The sequence below is a fragment of the Silurus aristotelis genome, assembly GCF_946808225.1.
Source record: "Silurus aristotelis genome assembly, chromosome: 22".
NCBI lineage: Eukaryota > Metazoa > Chordata > Actinopteri > Siluriformes > Siluridae > Silurus > Silurus aristotelis.
Window position 1 is genome coordinate 6,111,633 of NC_139595.1, and position 18,967 is coordinate 6,130,599.

The 18,967-nt window shown below is 37.3% G+C and overlaps 1 protein-coding gene across 3 annotated transcripts; it reads right to left on the reverse strand.

Annotated features, from left to right (window-relative positions):
* Positions 1 to 1,675: 1,675 nt before the first annotated feature.
* Positions 1,676 to 14,283, reverse strand: ralbp1 (ralA binding protein 1). 3 transcript variants are annotated; one of them, XM_083526251.1, is made up of 10 exons: positions 14,186 to 14,283; positions 12,264 to 12,554; positions 8,831 to 9,268; positions 7,653 to 8,002; positions 7,288 to 7,449; positions 6,730 to 6,861; positions 6,116 to 6,226; positions 5,565 to 5,686; positions 3,499 to 3,619; positions 1,676 to 3,158 (listed from the first exon to the last, which is right to left on the reverse strand). In XM_083526251.1, exons 2-10 carry the CDS (start codon positions 12,511 to 12,513, stop codon positions 2,826 to 2,828), a joined length of 2,019 nt encoding a protein of 672 aa, XP_083382377.1. In that variant the 5' UTR covers positions 12,514 to 12,554; positions 14,186 to 14,283; the 3' UTR covers positions 1,676 to 2,825. The 3 variants fall into 3 exon arrangements, with proteins under 3 accessions (XP_083382377.1, XP_083382375.1, XP_083382376.1); XM_083526249.1 differs by having other exon boundaries at positions 12,264 to 12,599; XM_083526250.1 differs by having other exon boundaries at positions 12,264 to 12,599; positions 13,873 to 14,202.
* Between the last annotated feature and the right edge of the window lie 4,684 nt (positions 14,284 to 18,967).

Sequence of the window (18,967 nt, forward strand, 5' to 3'; positions counted from 1 at the left end):
TGCAAAAAAAAACATATCTGGGGATGTGCTTTTGTCACGTCTTATCAAAAACTTGCATAAGTATATTACTATTATACATATTATATGAATTAATTCTTAATGTACAATGTAGAGTCGAAGCAAGCTTTATTTATAGATGCAAAGAAGAAAATGCAAAAAAAACAATTGCGAGAAATTAAGCAGAAGTCTTAATTTCTATTTACATTTACTTATATATATATATATATATATATATATATATATATATATATATATATATATATATATATATATATGTAAATTTATGTGTGTGGGGGGGCCGTGTATTTGGTACCTGGGCCTTCAGTGGGGACTTACCCGACTTAATCCACTTCTTAATACCACCACTATCACATCGAAATTATAGAAACCATCAATACTGTACAAAAAGCGCAATATGCATTACAATGAGAAAAGCATTTCACATATGGAGGGTGAATACCATTTTACTAAAGCAATAAACCCAGTTAAGACTCCAAATCTCTACACTACAACCGCAACTGTGCACCACTATCATCTAGAGCAGTTTAGAATCTAACATGACAAAAACATAAAAATTTTAATAAAATACAACCTACACAACAGAGATGCACCTATAATGTGCACCGCTCCTCAGAGGCTGTAAGCCAGTGGTACCACTCGTATTCACTGGTCTGGAAGTGGAGAACAAACCCTTTCCCAGGCTGAGACAAGCGAGCTAGCATCAGGGTTCGCCCACCTCCTCAGGATGTCTAGCTTTTCTGAAAAATGGATTTTTAAGTATGTTCAAGACCAAATCAATTTCTCTTCCTTCGTATGCATAAAAAAGTCTAACTCAGATGTATTCATTTGTCCAGAGCTACACACGTGTTTTGCCAGTTGAACTTGGCTGTAACAGTTTCCCTTTGACCAACCATTTTGAGGAGGATAAAATGCTGACACTATTCTGGGCCAGCTAGCTGCCCTGTGAGGCGAATATGAAATCTGATTGGGTAAAGAAACAGAGCTATTTATTAAGGAGACTATGGTAAAAAGGCCAGCAGTACTGACTTTGAAGGCCCTGGGCAGATTAGATTGACATGACAGCACATAGAGGCTGAAATCTGATTGGACAAAAAAAATAAAAAATCTAACATCCACATACACGTACTGGAAGCAGTGCAGTCAAGAGAAATGCTACGAAATGAAGAGAATAAACTGTTATACAATTTTATGGAATAAATATTAGAATTTAGATTGTACATGAAGGTCAGTGCTTCTGATAGTGTTTAGGCCAGCAGAGAAGGCTTTGACCGCCCGCCACTGTGTACGGTAAACACATTAAATCTATGCTGTGAAACTGTACAGTTAGAAAAAAAATTCATTGCTGGGTCATTGTTCATTCTTCACCAATCAAAGTTTTGTTGAGTCGGTGCTTCTAGCTTCATATTCCTGTTAACCGACAGGAGTGGAACATTATGGCGTCTTTTGCTGCTGTAGCCAAACAAGTTGTAGCACCTCAAGGTTCAACATGCTCCGAGATGCTTTTCTACTCACCCTGGTTATTAAGAGTGGTAGTTAGGCTTGATATAGCCTTTCTACAATTCACCTTATTCATGTCTTTCTTCTTAGGTTACTCTAATAATGAATAATTTACCCAATAAACTCATGACCCATACATTACAAATAAGCAGAATGCTTTATTCAAACATAATATATTTATTACATTTTGTAGCATTCATCTGCTAGAAAGGATAAAGGGCTAAAAAAAAAAAAAGCCACATTAAGAGCATGAGAAATGAATAAAATAGTGATACAAGAGCATTTGCTAGAAATTCAAGATGACTTCTTATTTTTAATAACAAAGACGCACACACAAATAGAAACAGAAAACACACATATATATATATAGAGAGAGAGAACGAATTCTCTATGTTCCTGTGGAACACATACATTTGAAGTCGGTACTTCCCCAAAGCAATCTCAAATAATCAATTAAGAGACAACCTGGTCATAATAATAATATTAATATCAACAATATTAATAATGTTTAAAAAAAACAAAACATAGACCTATCAGTCCATGATGAATTACTGGGATTAATTGTGATTAGGTCAATATGTTTTAAACACAAAGAAAAAGTATAAAAACCTTCTGAAACCTAAATGTAAATCTAGGTGAACACTACAGATGAACACTACAGACGAATCAAACGAACAGGTTTTAAATAATGGAAACATAAAATAAAGCATCTGAACTTCTTTGTCTGATCCGTTTATTTTCTTTAGTGTAAAACTTCGATCCGGTTGTAGTCATTCACCTATGGCACAGTGGTTATATTACTCACTCACTCTCTGTCTCAAACACACACCATCAGAAATAACTTTAATTACTTCCTCAAGTTTAATCTTGGGCCTTTACTCTTGCCCCCCACCCCCCCACCAAAAATAGAGAAATGCAAAGACCATTTTTTTTCATCCCCTTTAAGAAATAGCTTTGAACCGTTTTCTACCAAGTAGCTCATTAATAATACTTTTTCCGAGAATTATTTGAAGGATTACAGTATTTTTCCAGCAATGCCTTTTCAGCAGTGCCTGAGTTTGCAGAATAGTTAAGTTAAACCAAATTAATGCTAGATACATTTACTTAGACATATTTAGGTTTATGACACCACTCCTAACAACAACAAAAAAGAAAATCATAAAACCTCTTCCACACCCACTGTGGTTTAATCCCTTACCCTATTTTTCATCTTTATAATCACAAACTCCTTATTGCGGTTCGAGTGATTGTATGAGCTGAGCTTTTAAAAGCCACGCTATAGGATGCACGCCATTCTGGTGTTTGATCTACATTGGTGGATTTTGAGTAACAGTGTATGTTTTGCTAGGTGAGGCTTTTAAAGCATCCTTTCCTGGCTTTCCATTAACGGGAGCTGAAGAAGCAGCGACGCTGGTGTCTCCCGGGGCTGCTATAGATACAGGTGCATTACGTTTGTTCAGCTCTTCGGTTCTAGATCGTTCCTCTGGGCTGGGCTGTGTGGGTGGGGCGTGCTCAACTGTGGGAGGAGCTGTGTGCTCCTGCTGCAGCTTGTGGTTTTGAAGGAGGCGGAGCTGAACACGGAGCTCCAGAATAGCCTCTTGCTCCTCGTGGATGGCCTGGTTCAGGTGAGTGTTCTTGTTCTGTGGCGAAAAACCATAAGCACTTTAACTATACTTAATAATAAAGAGTCTATCTATCTAGACATTTTTAACCATCAACATAGACAGACAGACAGACAGACAGACAGACAGACCGATCTATCTATCTATCTATCTATCTATCTATCTATCTATCTATCTATCTATCTATCTATCTATCTATCTATCTATCTATCTATCTATCTATCTATCTATCCGTCTATCTATCTATCTATCTCTGTTTGTCTGTCTGTCTATCTAAATAAAAGATCTAGATAAAGATCTGTCTGTCCGTCTGTTACATCCTCCTCTCATCACCTCATCACCTCTCCTTTGCTCTCACCTCCAGCTCCTCATTCTGCTTCTGCAAGTCTTCCAAAATGATCTGCAGCTCCTCCTCGTCCTCGCTCTCACTCTCGCTGTCTGAGGAGTACTCTTCTGTCTCACTGCGGCCCTGCTGCCGGCTGTGAGAGAGGAAAAAAAAAAAAAAAAAGAACTATTGGTGTAAAGAGGAGAAAAAAAAAAAAAAAAAAAAAAAAAAAGCACCTAGACAGACTTATCAAAAGATACAGTAAAAAATAAACTAATGTGAACTAATGACAGAATTAGCAACATTCCTCCTTGGTAGCCAAATCAAATAACAATGAAACTGATGAAATACTTGGACCAATGAATACAATATTTGCTGTGGCAATATTGTGCATGTTTATTGCTAATATTGTCATAGAGGTGATGATGGATACTTGACTGCAAGTTAGCTGCAAAACTAGCGGTGATCGACTGCGTTACTGGAAATCCTGTGGGGTGGAACCTGGTGAATATAGGTGTGGAGCAGGGTGGGATAAACTAGGAAGGTTTTGAAAAATGAGTTCAGCTTATAACCATTAAGTCCAAATTCTACCTAAAAAAAAACCTTGAAATATATATTTTTTAAACGTCTCTTTTCACTTAGTAATATTAGTATTATTTAGGGCTGCAACTAATGATTATTTTGATAAACAATCAAACAGTTATTATTTTTTCTTCTTCAATTAATCGGCTTAAATAAATAAATAAATAATATTAAATATATATATATATATATATATATATATATATATATATATATATATATATATATATATATATATATATATATATATATAGAATATAGAATATACATAGAATTCTCTATGTTCCTGTGGAACACATACATTTGAAGTCGGTACTTCCCCAAAGCAATCTCAAATAATCAATTAAGAGACAACCTGGTCATAATAATAATATTAATATCAACAATATTAATAATGTTTAAAAAAAACAAAACATAGACCTATCAGTCCATGATGAATTACTGGGATTAATTGTGATTAGGTCAATATGTTTTAAACACAAAGAAAAAGTATAAAAACCTTCTGAAACCTAAATGTAAATCTAGGTGAACACTACAGATGAACACTACAGACGAATCAAACGAACAGGTTTTAAATAATGGAAACATAAAATAAAGCATCTGAACTTCTTTGTCTGACCCCTAATTCAGGGTATTTTTATAAATAAAAGTGTACTTGAAAAAATGCAAAACCCACATACTGAGTTTAACCATCTTTAATTTAGACATTTTAAAGCTTATAGTGGTTCTGTAAAAATAAATAAATAAATCCTTTCAAGTATGCAAGGTAAAGCAATTTGTGTAAATCAGCATATATATGGTTTTTAATGATAATTGCAGATATTTGACTCTGCTTAAAAAAATCTATATAAAATATAAAATATATTGTTTTAACAATTTTTAAAAATCAAAAACACACGAATTTAGTTCAGTTGTGAAGATATAAACATTTAATCTTGTATAATAATTAAATGATATATGCATAAATGAAATATACAAACTGAAAACAAGCATTTGAACGTATAGTAATGACACCGAAAACAGAGGAGTCACTTTTGGAGAAGACAAATGCGATAGAAAGAGAATGGAACGGAGAAATGCAGCGAGCCAACAGGCTTCATAAAAAAAAAAAGATCGTTTCCTGCTGCTGTTATTTGCTGCTTTTTAAATTTCGTTTGTTCGCACCGTTTTAATTAAATCCATCATGCTACGTCGTGAGCGAGGTGATTGTGCAACCTCGCGAGTCATGACAGAACAGATCCAGTGCGACTGTCCTGAAGTTAGCAAACACTTTACACAATAGCACTTCATTAAACTGTACCATTTTCACATGATGAGGATTATACAGTTTTTTGCTCACTGTGCTGATGTTTTACCTTCATCCAGTTGACTCTGTACTCTCCGCCATTTCGCAAGCGGCTGTGTTATCTTACCGTCACGCTAACCCGTAACTTGAGCAGACCGACAAAGCGATAACGGAATTCGTTGACAAAGAAGCCCTAATATTATTATTTAGTGATAAAAGTATATAAACTGACCTCTGGATATCAGCGATCTCAGCACGCAGTCGTTCGATCTCCTCCTTCTCAGTGGCGATCTGCCTGCGCAGGACCTGCTCCAAAGCGATCAGCTCTTCCTGTTCGGTCAGTATCTCGTTCTCCTACAGGACATACATTTTACACATTTTACTTTAGCAACTCGAGTCTTTATGCTCTGTGTGAGCTGGGTATATATTGAGTTTCTATAAATAAGGGTGCAGTCAGCTTTCGAATTCATCCCGAAGGTGTTCAATAGGGGTGAGGTCAGAGCTCTATAGCAGATCTTCCACTTCAACCCATGCAAAGCATATCTTCATTGGAACTTCATGTTGAAACAAGTTCGGGTCTCCTAGTTCAAATGAAGGGAAAATTTCATGCTACTGCATCCAAAGACTTTCTGTACAATTGTGTGCCTTCAGCTTTGCGATAGCAGTTCGGGAAACCACATATGGCTGGGAAAATCCGGTGTCCCTATACTTTTGTCCAAACAGTGTATAAAACTGAGCGTTATTGGACTTTGCTCAGCATTCAGAATCTCAATTTGTTCTCACCTGAGCCAGGAGAATGTTCAGGACCTCCTCTTCATTTTCGGACATCTCCTCTTTGGACACGTCTTCTTTCGAAAGGCTGGCAATCTCCTGTGCTATCTTACTCTCACACTCCTGTGTTTGTATACGAAAAGAGACATTCTCATAAAAAAATATGAACAAAAATATCATTTTGTTGGACTAAATCTGTCAGACTGCGTAACATCTCCCCTAGTATTTAAATCTAAAAGATACCGCCATGTTAAACAGGAATAACATTAATAATAACATTAATGTTCTGATGTGTTAGAAGCAGGATAAATGGGCAAGCGTAAGGATTGGAGCCCTTGTGGGCTGGTCCGGGTCTGCAGTGGTCAGTATCTATCAAAAGTGGTCCAAGTATAGAACAGTGGTGAACCCACAACAGGGTCATGGACAGCCAAGGCTCACTAGTGTAGCTCAAAATAGTTAAAGAATTTAATATTGTTAATGCTTAACGGTCAGGTCTTTTTTAGCAGCAAAAGGAGGACGAACACAATAAAAAACAGGTGGTCATAATGTTATGCTTGGTCGGTATATAAGTTTTTGTTTATTTATGTACTAAATGTGGCAGAGAAATAGAGCCCCAGAGCCCTTGCCTGTCTCTTGGCCTCGCGCAGTTTGCGTTTCAGAGCGGTAAGGATACGCTGCACCTCCCACAGGCGCTCCTCTTTGGACAGGTCCTTAATGCCAGCCTGCAAGTCTCTGTGTAAGCGGTTGAGAAGGAACTCCTGCAGAAAAACACAAACATACATAATGCAAATTACACACCCCATTGTTTTTGTTTATGCTCAAAAACTCTATTAGATCACCGGATCATTACTGAGCATCAAACCGGTCTGCTAATTTCCTGATTATTTTCCCAGTGTGCACCTTGTCTTTAGTCAACAAATAAGTCCAACAAAGACCCGTTTGAAACGTCGAACCTCATTTGTATAATACGCATTGCTTCCCATGATGTACAGTATTTTCCTCATAACCACTGTGCAACTTCCTTGTATAAACTATGCAAATGTGACAAAAATACCCACCACTTCCCTTTGCTGCTCAGGCAAGCCTGAACGTTTTCACCCAAGTGTACAGTATAAAACATTTGATTGCATAAAAAGGTCTTTATAGTGTATTTTTATTATAATTTTTTTTTTTTACAGCTGTACCTGTCTTCGAATCTCCTCCTTAATGCTCTCCTGGGTGTCAGGCAAGGCTGGCATGGTGGCTACATTTGACCAGCGCAGAGGATGCACCACTGTTTTCAGAACCACGTCGCCAAAAAGCTCACGCACATGGGTGAAGAAGACGTAGAGCACTCGGTTGCCGATCTGCAAACCGAAGAGAATGGAGATCATTACAGGTGTAGCAGTAAGGTTAAAGCATTCGAGAAGTAAAAGTTTTTGAGGGGGAACGATGTTGAGGGGAAGCAAGATTATTGATAATTATATAACATTGTATATATACACTTTTTACATTTTTTTTACTGAAAACCTGCACTTTTAAAATCAGTTTCAAAATGCTGACGCTTCACCTGCATGGTGGGATTGAGGACGATCGAGATGTTCTGGATGTTCATCTTGGTGTCTGCCTCACGGGCGATCACGTGGTCCATATGAGTGATGAGCCATGACAAGAGCAGCCTGCTACCCTCAGGAACCTCGGCCAGCAACCGCTGGAACTCATGCAGCTTCTCTGCCTCGCTGGAGCGGCTGCACGCATCCTCAAACCTCGGCGCCAGATCTCGGCCCAGGAGGTTGTCAGGGAGCTCGCGCAGGTACTGCTTCATTAGGCTGGCCACAGTGTGCGGCTCGTACTCCTCCAGGCACGGGCACTCCTCCCGGTCGTACGCCGCTTTGAGCTCATCCACTTTCGACTTCATTCCTGCCAGGAAGAGAGAGAAAAAAAAACGGTTAATGGCTCCTGCAAGACTTTTTATTTTGATATATTTATTTCTATTAAAATGGAATGCCAGGAAAGTTACTACTAAAGCTACTTTCCATATGCTTTATGGGTGTGAATCCTCACTGGTTTTACAATTCGACTGGATTATCATGTCAACGATTCGATTCAATTGCTATCGATATCACAATGCATCACTTTGCTGGGTGCATTTTTTTTTACGTCCGCCATTAAAGTTAGAGCAAAAAGCGTACGCGACGAAAAGCGCCAGTAGGCTATAATCGCTCATGGTCAATTACTGCAGAAGCGTCTGCATCATAGACATGATTCATTTAAAAATCCCTAATATGCTTCCTTGAAGACATAAGAAGCCACATCACAGGGGGAGCTGAGCATTTAGAGGAAAGCACTTTCTGCCCGCTTACGCATAGGTGAACTCAAGACACGCATGACTGGCTAATGTTGTTCTGATTGACAAGATTGAGTTTAATGCTATTCCTCCCACCCATAAAACATGGAAAGTTATGATGTCTTAAGATTTTAGGCCTCATATGGGAGTGACTTTAATTCCAATATGCTAACTTCAACAAAAGGGTGGACGATTTTCTGAAGTTAAAGTGGTGAATCGTGGGACATTGGTTGATCAACAGTATAAAATTAGTTCAGGATTTTACTAAAGCAAGCAAACTGCAGGTCATTAATTTACTGAGAGATTTAAGAATATAAGAACTGGTATAAGGAATTAAATGATTGAATGCTTGTCACTTTGTACCTACACAAATGCAGCTACTAGTTAACGCAACAGCTTACCGGAGACACGGTAGATGCCTTCACACTTCATGCCATAGCTCTCGATGTAGTCAATGCACTCGCGGAAAACGGCAGGCAGCTGGATTCCATCGTACAGCGCTGTTCTCCTCACCGCTTCAGCTAACGGCGCACCGAAAATGGGTCTGACCGTGGCCGGGGTCTCCACAGCGACAGGCTCAGGTTCTGCAGTGCTTGGCTTTTTCTTCTTCTTTTTCTCCTTCCACTGCTTGACCACGTCGGCTGCGGTCAAGTCCTTAGACTTCTTGTCCTTGGCCTTCTCCTCTTTGGGGCCTTTTTCCTTCACTTTAAAGTCCTTCTCCTTCTTCTTGGAGAAGCTGGGCTTCTTGAACACGTGGATGCCTTTGGAGCGCTTCATCTTGGAGGGGCTCTCGGCCTCATCAGCCGAGCTGTCCTCCTGGAAAGCAGCGTACCCCTCAGCTACAAAGGAGAAGCAAAGAATTACAAATATAGAAAGAGAAACAAAGAGTTCTCCTCGACAGACCTGATACCATAATAAGCAATCAGGCAGATTACAGAGCTGCGAGAAGCATCCCAGGCCACCTCCTCTTCCCTCTCTTTACTCCAGCCAATCTTCCTCAAGGTGAGCCATGACCGACTTAAAAAAAAAAAAAAAAAAAAAAAAAATTCCAAATGAGGTCAGCTCACAATTTAGGACTATTCCCTGTGAAACTACTGTACCCGCTCTCTATTTAGGACTCCAGTGGAGCCGTGACACCTACTTTGCAGAGTGTACTCTTAGTAACGGAGCTCATAACAGCTATCAGAGCCCATCAGCCAGCACTTACGAGCCTATCTCCTTAGAGAGCTTTGGAGTCGAGCAGAGATACACACCCACAAAGGACATAGACTGGCAGGGTATGTCCTCAAACTGTCCATCACTTCCTGCTTCTCTGCAATAGGTTGGCTAAATATAGCCAGTGGGTTGAAAACGGTGTACTTTCTCTTTAGAGCTGCGGAGTAAAATCTGACAGGCTGGGCCAGTGTGGAGTACGCCACACATCAAACGTTCTGTGAAATACAAATTACAGAAGTTGATAGCTGTTGGTGAATTGTAGAACTGATAACAGTGAGTGAAGAACAGAAACTAGATAGTACTTATGGTTGATGTCTAACAAAGAATGTGACTAGTTCTACTTTGACCAGTCTGGATAAATAAATCAAGCTGCCTAAATTAGCCAAACTTTGTTTCAAGCTTAAAAGATAAACTTTAAGGCTAAACCTTAAAGCAACAGCAGTATGAGATAAATGAACTAAGTGACTGTTATTGACATTTAAAACTACAAAAGATCTAAAGGTTAGCATATACTTCCTCTGAAACACCAGAAGCTAACTCCCACCATGTGTTCTTTTCTCACATATTTGCTACAAACCATGAAAACATACTGGCAAACACTGCTACTGCTACCATTGTTTTAATAAAGTTTTAATATGTTCAAAACAATAAGAAAGCCTAGCTTATGGATTTAATATAAAAAGTTAAATCCTAATGATAGCTAGCGTAACGGCTTAGCTGCAGATTGAACCTAATAGCCTGATGTTAGCAAGTTTATTTGCAGGCTTGGTTAAGAGTGGATGCAATTGCCTAATGCTAAGTAGTTTGCAAGCAAAATGTGCAGCAGGCTTACTAAAGAAAATAAATCACCTGCCTGCATTTATTTATTTATTTATTTACTATTTAGCTAGCAAACTTAATGAACTTAATTACCAAAAATGTATCCTAATGTTATCTAGCTTGCTAGCAACCATGGCTGAGGTACAGAAAAGCAAACATTCCTTTTTATAAATATACTGAAAAAACTGAGGTAAATTCTTTAAAGTTCCAAATACAACAACTTGACTTAAAGTATAAAAGTAAAAGTATAAATGAGCAATAAAAATAAATAAATCTTTACAGCCTGTCACAAACAAACAAACAAACAAACACACACAAAGTTTGTCTACTAAGTTTCTAAACATTTCTAAGCATTAGGTTGCAATTAAATAGTTTTGGGTTACAGTATAAACTGCCTAAATAAACAAGAAGTGTGACTATAAACAACATATAGATTATAGTGATAGATTAGGCTTTGTATTTGTTCTCATGTTTATTACAGTTAGGTTTAAGTGAGTTTTAGTTGTTTTGATGACAGAATGTCCTGACATTTCTTTTCGAATCGTTAGTCAAAAAAATATAAAATAAATAAGTGTCATTTTATTTCTGGAATGTACCAAGAAAATGGAATATAATACTAGAGAAGAAACACAAGTAAAGAACTCTATTTCTCACCCACATTATGTAAACCAAACAGTAAAAACTAACCATGTTTCTGAGGTAAAAACAAAGGTTATTACTAGCTTAAATCAACATTTGGTAACTAAAGTAATCTTAGTTACCTTGTACTTTTTGATTTAACTTACATCATATAATACTTAAACTAAATCTAGCACGCTTGGCTAGCAAGAAAATGTAAATATCTTTTACTAAACGGTCAACATTAGTTCATCTACAGTGGCTACTCCGCTGACAGCATTAGCACAGTACTGTGCAGGGTTTCTGGCTAGCCGAAATAAAATAAAAAGCAGCTGTGAAATCATATCTGTTTTCATTTTTCCATACAAGCAATGACAAAAAATTTTTGGTGTGGAAAATTGGTTCTGGCAGGAAACGTATGAATGACCTCAGGGAATGTTTAGATGTGAAGCCTTTCACGTAATAGTATAGGGTACAGTGCCAAAATGAAGAGGATGGAGGGTTAAATGTGCACCCCCCATTTGTCCACAATAATAATAATAATAATAATAATAATAATAATAATAATAAAATTATATTAATTATACAGGGTTATTCAAAAAGAATGAACCGATTTCATTACACAATATTTTATTAAGGAAAAGCAATACAAAACTCCAGCCAAGTCATAAGTATTATACTCACAATCAACTTAGATAACTACTCTTTCAACTGGTCACTGACTCATTCCATGATGATGCTTGAGAAATGAAACAATGCGTCATGATATCGGTTCATTCTTTTGGAATAACCCTGTATAAGTGTTAAATCTAATATAATAAAAAATAACAAAACATAAAATTTATAGTAACATTCAACTAAACACAATTTCAAGGGGAATGACATCCACATATTTATCATAAAACCTTTAAACAATAATTATTAATTCAAAATAAAATATAAAAAAAAAAGAAAAATTCTTCCTTATTTAAGGCTAAGCTTAAATCTCATAAATAAGTATTGTTTCTTGCATGATAGCCTGCATTCATACATTATGTGAATATTTCAAACAGATTATCCTAGTACTGGAAGTACCATTAAGTACTTTTATTCCTGACAACATTTGCAATGTCTGCTTTTTGGCTGCTCTTAAATATCAACTGAGAAGGAAAAAAAAAAAGACAAAAGTAAGAAAAGTCTTACTGCGTTTCTCCTTTTTCTTGAACTTGTTCTTTTTCTTGCTGTGCTCCTTGTCATCATCAGAGGCAGCATCAGGGGGCTCATGGTGGTGTCCGTCATGCGGAGGTGATGGTTCTCCCGTGCGGTACAGCCCAGGGAACTTCGTGGGGCTGATTTCCTCTGAACTTGGGGTCCGAGGCACGCCACTCTGATGCTCCGCCCCTCGCCGCTGCTCTGCAGGGCTGCTATTGGGTGGCAGGAAGCACTCTGTCATTGCACCGATGCTTGCTCACTGGCTGATTACGGCACGCTGCCCTGCAAATGGTTTTATTCAGATGACATGTCACCTCACCATACTATCTGGAAAAAAAAAGCATTAAAGATGAAGCATCACTTTTATGCATATAATATTTGAGTTCAAACACGACCAATCCCTGAACAACATTGTGCCCAACAACATACCACTGTTTCATAACAACCAATCAATAATCACCTCTGTTCTCTATGACCAATGACTAATCATCACTTTCAATAATCAATCTCTGATGATCCTTTTCTATCAATGACCAAACCCTGAAAAACATGTTCCCAATAACAATCACTGACCACCACTGTTCCCAACGACTAATCCTTATACAACTTTGTTCTCAACAACCAATCGCTAAACACCATTGTTCCCAATGGCATATCCCTGTTCACCATTGTTCCCAACGATCAATCCATGTACAGCGTTGTTCTTAGCAACCAATCAATAATCACCACTGGTTCCAATTACCTATCCCTGACCACTACTGTTGCTATCAACCAATCACTAATCACCACTGTTCTCAGCAACCAATCCTTATACAACCTTGTTCCCACAAACTAATAACTAAACACCACTATTTCCAATAACCAATCACTGGCAAGTGCAGTTCCCAACAACCAATCAATAAACAACACTGTTCCCAATGGCCTATCCCTGTTCACCATTTATCACAATGACTAATCCATATACAAATTTGTTCTTAACAACCAATCACTAATCAGCACTGATCCCAACAACCAATCACTATTCACCACTGGTTCCAATTATCTATCCCTGATTACCACTGCTACCAACAACCAATCCATATACAGATTTGATCCCCAACAACCAATCACTAATCACCACTGTTCCCAAATGGCCTATGACTAATCAACACTGTTCCAAACGTCCAATACTTATAAAACTTTGTTTCCAGCAACCAATCACTAATCACCATTGTTCCCACTGAGGAATTCCTGATTACTACTATCTCCATTGCTTATATTTTAATGATTCCCTACATACGCCAAAATGAATATGAAAAATAGTCAACCGCGTCATCCGGGGACTTCTAGTGATATTCAGAGCGTTTTCTCTGAAAACCTTTGGCAACCCTGAAGAGCATTTCCGCACTGCTGGGCTGGACCAGACCTGTCAGTCACTTTGTCATGAACGTAGCTGGGCCAAACATGAAAAAACATCAAATCGAAGCTAATCAGGGTTCGTGTGAACGACTCCAAAAGCATTTTCATGCTCAAACAAGCATCTTTATAATGAAGCTGATCATACATACTGTATTACAGAAAGCAGGTGAAGAAAATGAAGCCAGATAACGCGCTCGCTTACTTCCTGTGCGGAGTTCGACAGAATTACATTAATTTGTTTGAGATTAATTATGAATGCTATTAATAGATACACACGTCTTTACCACCTTTTCTGCTGTATGACTTTGAATCTACAACATTGAAGCTACAAAGCTAGCACCCTATGCTAGCTGGCTACTCTTTGGCAACTAGCTCGGAAGTGCCCGGCTTTCTGCGCTCAGTGTCCAGTGTCAGCTCTGAAATCTAACACGCCATCACAACCTGGGCATCAACATGAGCAATAAAACACACGATCAGACCACATACATCATCGTGATTTAATTTCCTGCACCAACCTGCTAGGACTCAATCCCACAGAGCCGCTTCCTGTTGCTGTGTTTACGTACCAAGTGTGTGACGCGGTTTTGCGTAGTGTGCGTGCGCTTTGAATTCTGGGAAATGTAGTCATGACAAACCCTTGGCTCACTGAAACTAGCCTACCATCTTCTCCAGTGTTAACAATGTATTAATACGACACCACCTACACTATGTTCCCGAAAAGTATTGGGTCACCTGGTCATAAAGGTGGTATGTGATTTTTGAGCATCACATTCCACATTTAGTCCCAGTTTGCTCTTATAATTCCCTCCACTCTTCTGGAAGATGTTCCACAAGTGTGCTTATGAATGTTTGTGTTCATCATCCACAAGGGTGTTATGAAAGGCAGGTACTGATAAAGGTGATGTGAAGTGAGGAGGCCTGGGGTGCAGCGTTCCAATTCATCCCAAAGGTGTTGTGAAGGGATGAGATCAGAGCTCTATAGCAGACCACTCAATATCTTCCTCTTAAAAGCATGTAAACCAGATCTTCAAGGAGCTCACTTTGTGCACAGGGCCATTGCCATGCTGGAACAGGTTTGGGTTTCCAAGTTCAAGCGAATGCAAAATTTTATTAGAGCACATCTAAAGATGTCCAGTACAATTGAGGGCCTCCAGATTTGTGGTAACAGTTTGGAAAAGAACCACATATAACAGGAAAGATCAGGTGTCCCAATACTTTTATACAATATGGTGTAGCTGTCATAGCTGAGTTGAGTATTTTTGAAACTTCTCATATTAAAAGATTTTTAAACATTCTTCATATTTCATATTTTCTACAACAGCAGCAGACCACCAAGAAGGTTACACTCCTATCAGCCAAGAACACAAATCTGAAGCAAAGTCACCCAAAATTATTCAAGATTGTTAAAAAATGTCACCTGATTTTAAAAGAATAACCAGTAGATGGCAGCACAGAGTCGCAAATCTGTTCACCAATCTGATTTCACAAACTACTGAAGACTCATTCATGTCTGGGGAAAAACATCCTAACCTAGATTCTGTTCACAAATATCTTGATGAACTGAAAAGAAAATGGGTCATCCGATAAAAGAAAAATAAATTCTGTCAAATAAAGGGTGGTCTAGATATAACTGCAATGATAAAAGAGAAACACTGTGTCTAAATGGAACTTAATTGTATCTTGAATATGACCTCTTTACTGCAACACAGATTTAAGTTATATAACCACAGCTTTAAGACTAGTGACAGATGTCTGTTACAGCTGTATAGCTGCTTTAACACACACACACACACACACACACACACACACACACACACACACACACACACACACACACACACACACACACACACACACGTATGAACATTTGCGATAATGAATAATGAAGATATGAATAATAAACATGCTGTTAGAATTAAATAACCAGCACTGAATTGGTATCACTGTCACACAGCCCTCTGTTTCATATAATTATTGTCTTATTACTGTGAATTTTTTAAGAACTTCTAAACTATTATTAAATTAGTCTATTAAATGCAACAAAACATGGAGGTCCTCCTTTTGTGGGCTACTGTGCTTAACACTTAAACTAGGGATGAAATGATTCCTCAAGTAATTAGAATACAAAAAAGCTGTGTTTCCCCACAGACCATTATTACTGACGCACCACCCACTAAAATCCGGAGCGCTCTGGACAGGTAAACACGGAATACACTGTGGAATGAAAAATAGAGGAATGGGGAGAAAACACACTGAAAATGAAACCAGAATTACGAGAGAAAAAAAAGTCGCAATTAGGCAAACTTTTTTTTTTATGTGTCGGAAACGAGCTTCCATATATACAGGCCAAAGAAAACAACAGAAAGTTTGGAATAATTTTAAACTAAAACATAAAGGAATCACCCTACAGTGCGTGTACCTTTTTTTTTTTTAAGTAATCTGAAATAAATGTTTATATTTACACTCGTTTTTTATTATTTATATATTTGTATTTGCATTTTGATGTAATAGGTCAATTAACTGCACCATATGGGTTTAGTTTTTTACAGATATTCTTGTATGCAATTTCAGAAATAAAATGTAAATTTTTCTAAAAAGTAAACAAATTACTTCCAACTTCCGATTACTCGAATAATCGATGGAATAGATGGTAGAATAATTAATTACTAAAATAATATATCGCTACAGCCAAAATTTAAACACACCACTATTACAGAGATTAATTTATTTACCCATTTATGCATTATGCATATATACAGGGAACAATATATATATATATTATGATTTTAAATTCATTTTTTATGATTCATTAAATTCATTTAAATTAAATTTTAAATAGCATTGATTCTAATGCAAGTCTAGTTTATTATTTTGTTATGCACTGTACAGACAAATGAGCATAACATTTAAATATATTCATCCTATTAAAAGAGCATTATTACTATCATGACATTTTTTGCATATTTATTGTTATTGAAATCAAAACAGATACGTTTATGTTGTATGTACCATTCTGTTGATTGGTGGGTGAATCTAACAAATAATTACAATTTGTTAATAAATGAGGAGAAATTATAGTTTTAAAGCCAACCTTCATTATCAAATACGATATGAGGAAATCGTATATTTAAAATATATCTCTGGCATTGTTCAGAGAGCCGTTCTAAATGTGGGGGTGGGCTGTACTCGGCCTGCGTGCTGTAGTTTGGGGACCCCTGGTGTAACCAGCTAAGGGATTACTTCTTGGGGTGCCTTACAGAATGCCAAAGGGTATAGTGTCTTTGTTCAATTCACACATCCCACAATTCATACAGTTATGATTAAAATGAGTCAAACAATTAAACTTAATGTAAATCTCAATCCTGAAACCCTTTGCTCTTAATCACTGTTGACAAGTAAACCCTTGATGTGTCTGAACTTAATAACTGGATGAATATAAGAAAGCATACCTGTGAAACTGCCAAGTGATTCATATTTTGATGCAAGAAATTTTCATCCATTAAAAGTGACATTTAACAAGAAACTTTAAAAAAAGAAAACCCTCCAGAAGGTTAAAACCATGTCCAATTGGCCATTTACGAAAGAGAATCTTTTGAATTCTTACTAGCAGTAGTCATATTGTTCATGTGTCTCTTTCTGTGTGTCCTCTTGAGCTACTCCACACCTCTGTATATATCAGTAAGCAGCCTACCTGTTTAGTCTGGCATAATAAACTTTAAACCTCAGGCTTGGCATCTTTACTATCTGCTGAGTGATCACCATTCCAACTGTTGAGGCTTGCCTTTCTTGTGTATCTTCCAATACTTCCTTTTGAGTTACCCTCTTGCTCTGCATGAAGAGGGCAGGCAGTCTAACTGTTTATCCTCGCCTGCTAGACTTCAAACCTCTGGCCTGGCATCTTTGAGAAATAATTGATGGTGGATTTTGATGCTTAATGTTTGATCTTTTACAGCTGACAACCTCTTTGATTGCCACGTAAGCCGAAAACAGTTGACAAGGCATTATTTTTTTAGTAATTGCTCCTACTTTATTCATCACCTACACAACACTTGCCAAAATGCATCTGGCTCATCTAAATATTGTACTTGAAGGCCACTGTCAGGTTTTCTCCATGCAGACTCCATAACTATTTCATGCGGCTCAAGTTTGTGCAAACTATGCAGCTCTATATGATCACAGTGCATCATCATTATTGCGCCATCCTACAGATACTGATAAGTTTTGCGAGGCCATTTCGGCCCGAAAATAAGCAGTTCTCTCTATTTTTGTCTTTCAGATTTTGATAGACTTCCACAGTTGCCCTTAAACAACCATTTCTAAATGACAAATGGTAGGTTACTCAGTGAGTTAATTATGTTAATTAAGTTTTGAGTATTTACAATTAAGAGGAGGTTAACATTTTGAAACAGGTCTACTGTATTTTCCTTTGTATTTTCTAGTTATTAAATATGAGGTAATTATTTTTATATATAGTTTTTCCACCATGGTTTTTATCAATTTCCCAAAAATATGTGATTTAACCAGAGGTGCACAAAGCATTTTTATATACCCCACTCACACAGTCTGTCCTTAGAGAGTCTGGCTGTGTTCTCAAAATGTTTAATTGTGTTGCTGTGGCCTTTGCGTATGTTAATCACTGTTGCTTAAATGTTGCTGTGTTTGCTAATGATATATTTGGATTATGGTTTGGAATTTACACTAGTGTTTTTGTGAACAAATCAATAGAGGAATCTATAGATTTGTACAGACAAATATAAAAATAGATAGTAAATGATTATATATTCAGTAAGTTATGCACTAATGCCAAAGGACCTGTTCATTTTTTACAATTAGTTTAATAGAAAACAAAGGTGTAGCTAAACATTGATTTTTATAGAAAGATTGCGCCACAAAATAATCACATGAAGAAACTTTAATTGTATTACTTTAAAGTGACTCAAAATGGCCAATCGTTTGGTCAGTAATAATCAGTAAACAATTATTCAAAAATGTATTTTGTGAACCACAGGATTTATTTAGTAAAAAAAACAATCATGTTGTAAAACAAAAAAAATGATTAGGAGGCTAAAGCAGCACTTTAGAGCATTCTATAATTATAGTGCACTGTCCAAAAACATGGAGCTAGTTGGATTTGTTATGCTAATGTGATCACACATTTCCCTCCACTAATATTGGCACCCTGGATAAATATGAGCAAAGTAGGCTGTGAAAATGTGTCTTATATGATTAAAAGATATACACGTTATTTGCCAAAAGTATTGAGTAACCTGACCTTTCCTGCTGTATGTGGTTCTTCC